Here is a 4,399-nt window from a genome sequence, read left to right as displayed (position 1 = left end):
CTTCAAGATGTGCAGGCTTATTAGTCTACTTTCATTTCAACTTATCTTTATACAAGTTTCCCATCTATCCCATCAATATTCACACATTGTTTCTTGTTTCAATTAGATTTCAGCTTCTTTGAGGTAGCAACCATGCTCTATTCTCTGTTGGTACTGTGCCCATATAAAAGGATTCCAATCTGACAGGGTCAAAATAAGTGATTTTATCCCAGGTTCCCTGATATTCAGTGAAATACAGGTAGACTCTATGTCTCAAAATACAATCTATATTTATTTGCCCATACCAACCACACCACTCTTTGAAGAGCTATGTTGTTTAATATTATGGGCAACTCAAGTCAGACAGTGTTTTTCTTGCAATTAAGAAAAGAGGTATTATCCTTTTATAGACAATTCTGCAAACACTTTAAATAGTTCTTTGGCAGGAAGACTGAGAATTTTCATCAACAGTGAATTTAAAGAAAAAATACTTTAAAAAAAAAGAGAAAGATTCAGGAGACTTTTGTCTCTTTGGAAAATCTCTCTAGAAGGCAGTAAAGCACCCTACTATCAGAAGGCTAAATCACGTGCACGCGACTCAGCACACAGATATTCAATACAAACAACCTTTATGGCTAAGACAGATAAGATTTAATATTTGGTCACTTTATGAAGCTTATGAATTCAACAAATGCACAGTTTGAGAAACATAAAAGGACTTTACAAACTTTACAGATTTAAAAGAAACCTACCATAAGTTTTTGCACACTTAAAATTCCCACCGACTTCCTTGATACTGCAAAAGAGATCTGCATGTTAAGTCTAGATAAGACTCATTCCTGCAGTCATTCCTTAGGACCAGAGTGTCCCATGATATGCCCCATCCAAACCATTTTCTACAATCAGTGTTTAGTCTGAGTTAAAAGACCCATGCTGAGTTAAAAGACCCATGATCAAGCCCATAGCACCATTCTTTTCCCCAAATTATGGATCTTTGTGTTAAAGAGCAACCCAAGACAAAAAAAAACCCAACAAGAGTTGTGAACCTTTGAGTTATCTTTTATAGTCACTTTAGCGATAACCATGTGAGTCTATCGCAGAAAAAAATATCTGGGCAGAGAGAAAAGACTCACTGAAATTATCTCAACTTTACATCTGTGTTAGAAACTTGAGTTCACTTATTGCAATAATGTTATGCCTTTTGTAAATTATTCAAAATTAAAGAAAATGTAAACTAAAAAAAACCCCAAACCTGTTAATGCAACATTTTTCAACAGGAACACTGTAAAATAGTTTAGTTTCTAAAAATAAAAAACTACAACTGTAATAATTTACATTACAATGATCTGAATATCTTCCTGTTCTAATATAACACATTGTTTGCAAGGAACCCACCAATATATTTCTGTGAATTGAATACTGTATACCAACATTTTCCAAATGGATTCCTTAAAGGAGGCATCTCAACCCCTATTTAGGCACCAAAGTAAGTGGCTTGATTATTTTGGAGGTACCGAGCTCCTGTTGAAGTAAACCGTCATTCAAAACAATGGACAGTTTTCAAAATCAGGCCTCTTAAGTGAAAATTCTTAAACTGCCAAATTCTTAAGCTGCCAAAAAAATCATTTTGATAAATGTTAGACAACAAAACTAATGATCAGAATTATAACAATATGTCACTTCTATTATATGCTCCTTGCGTAGGTCTACAGATAAAGTGTAGTAGACAAAAAAAATATTTACCTTGATATCAGTTTATCATTAGAATGATTGTAAATGTTTTAGTATATAAGATCATTTGAAAAAAAGAGCAGTAGTAATATCGTTGCTTGGTCATTTTATATTGTAGGCATTAATAAGGAACATCTGCATTCGATGACACAAAAATGTCAGATTCAAATCCCCCACATTTGCATATTTATAGTCACAGACAAAAAAACACTGTTCCTCATGTATTAGTTTGTAAATTGGAACATTACAGAAGGAACTGTGCTAGCAAGAAGTGCCAGCATATCAACACTTCCTAAATTGTTTGTACTTTTAAATAACACCTATCAGTAGGCATCACAGCAATTCATTTGAGTAGCTAAAAAAAAACTTCTTAAAATATCCATTTCATGGTATATGATTATGTCACTGCCTACAATAAAGGTGCAACAGAAATCAAGTGTTACATATGCAAATTTTAATAAGTCCTTCTTATCATATAAGAAAGAAAATGGCTTCTTGCAAGTATTTTTCCTAACAGGTAGCGATATACCATTATTTTTATAACTACCTAATTTTGTTTGAGACAACTCAAGGTGGAATCATAGTCTTACTGAAGTCAATGAAAATTCTGCCACTGACTTAAATAGTCATGATTTCACTCAGATACCATATGCCAGCCTTTAGTAGGATTGGCACCTGCTAAAAGAAAACATTATTTCTTCTTTCAACCCCTGCAAAGGGAAATGCCTTTAATTTAGGTCACTTTAGAACAGATCTCAAGCCCCCACCCAATTCCATGCAAACTGTTTTCTGCATTCTTGAAAATACAGTAAAATATGTAATTTAGCGAACCATAATGCTGGCAAAATTTCAAGCTATTTTCTTAGATGTTTTCCCACATGATGTACTTAATCACTTATTTCCAATGCCCTGCAGGGTTCAGCATAAGATTTAGTAACAAAAATATCCTACTATAACAATTCCAAGGTACAAATCTAAAAGGCGCCTTTTTGTTCTTTTATTAATGACAAGCCCTACGCTTTCAAGAAAATATCGAGGAAACGGTTAGTTCAAGTGCAAATCACTGAATATTAACACTAATCGTAATTTTTAATTGGCCGCTGTCTAGAAAAATCAGATTCAATACTGTAATTTTGTATGGAGAGTAATCATTCATAAACCGAACAAGGGGAGACAGAAAACCAAACGAAGTTTGGACAAGCTTTTCTGGCACCATACTCCAAGTCAAACTGAAGGGACTGGGATCTGCTTAGCCGAAGTGCTGTCGTAATCCCGGACCAGGTCGTTAGTGGTATGATAGTGTGTGGCAATATAGGATTTGGCAAACCCAAAAGAAGAGTTTAGAGGCTGTAAGCCATTTGGGGTGCTCACTTCCTGGGAAGGGCTGCTGTTATAGATGCTGTAATAGGGTTCGATACGGGTATTCATTGGGGTGGAGCTGCTCTGAGCATAGTGCTGATGTCCAACAGAAGCCTTGGGGCTCAACACGCTTTCCTTGGAGTGACTCGGACCACAAGCCTGGTCCACAAATCTTTTCTGAGGTTTTGGAGACAACATGTAGGCCGAATTGGTTTCGTGATGGGATGACTTGTTCCTGTTAACCTCCAGGCTCCCTTTGCCCATGGCTCGAAGCCTCGTCTTCTGCTTGCAGCAGAAAAAAACAAGGGCTACATACTGCAGGCACCAAAGGACTCTCCTCCTCAGTCCGGCGCTGTTCCGAGAATATATAAAAGGATTTAATCCAGACTTGAAAAAAATAAGGGTAAATCCACACAGCTCAAACTGGTAGAGGAGGAAGCCACTGTTACTGGACACCACATCCTGCACTAAGGAGATGCCCAGGGGCAGGCAGCAGACTAAGACCGACAGGACGATGACCACGCAGGTCACCACAGCTTTGGAGTCTTTGGCAGCCGACAAGTTCATGGCAGTCACCAGCTGCAGCCTGCCGGCTGCGGGGCCTGGCAGCTGGCCGAGGCTCTTGGCGTAGCCGTGGGCCTGGACGTGCTGAAGCTTGTTGTAGCTCTGGTTCCTGTACAAAGCAGGCACGGTGCACTGGACACCGTCCCCACCTCCGGCAAACGGCTGCGGGCGGGAGACGTCCCCCACCAAGACAGGAGGGCACTTCCTCACCTGGGCATTCCTCCGCAGGGCCTGGGCTATCATGACGTAGGAGACGGAGACCACGGCCACGCAGCAGATGAAGTCGATGACATACAGGTACAGAATGAGCTTCCCTTCGCCCGCAGCTGGGCGGGACACGGGGAGGCAGAGGCGGGAGCGGCGGGTCCTCCAGGTGGCCAGGGCGGCCAGGGTGAAGCTGGTGGCCCAGAGCAGCAGGGCGAGCAGCAGGGTGCCAGGGAAGGAGGCGGCGCGGTCAGGCTGCTTGCCCAGCACCATGCGCAGGCGGTGCAGGGCGATGACGGCCACCGTCTTGAGGGACATGATGACGAAGCCGGAGCTGGTGAGGTGGAAGGTGAAGCAGAAGGCGGGCGGCAGGCGCGGGGCGGCCGAGGCCGAGAAGAGCAGGGCGGCCAGCATGGGCGCGGCGGCGCCGCACACGCACAGGTCGCACAGGGACAGGTTGAGCACCAGCACGTCGAAGCTGGTGCGGAACTTCCGCAGCGCGGGGTCGAAGAAGGACAGGAAGACGATGAGGTTGCCGTACGAGCCCAGGCAGAAGACCACG

At 42.2% G+C, this 4,399-nt stretch overlaps 1 protein-coding gene across 1 annotated transcript; it reads right to left on the bottom strand.

Annotated features, from left to right (window-relative positions):
* Positions 1-217: 217 nt before the first annotated feature.
* On the bottom strand, positions 218-4,398 carry GPR75 (G protein-coupled receptor 75; the record flags this gene model as incomplete). The annotated part of the gene is made up of 1 exon (XM_025201587.1): positions 218-4,398. A coding segment is annotated over one exon (1,464 nt), but the record flags the coding sequence as incomplete, so codon positions are not given.
* Position 4,399: the final 1 nt, after the last annotated feature.

The sequence above is a fragment of the Alligator sinensis genome, unplaced genomic scaffold (genome assembly GCF_000455745.1).
Source record: "Alligator sinensis unplaced genomic scaffold, ASM45574v1 scaffold432_1, whole genome shotgun sequence".
Classification (NCBI taxonomy): domain Eukaryota; kingdom Metazoa; phylum Chordata; order Crocodylia; family Alligatoridae; genus Alligator; species Alligator sinensis.
This window is presented reverse-complemented; position numbering and strand designations above follow the sequence as displayed.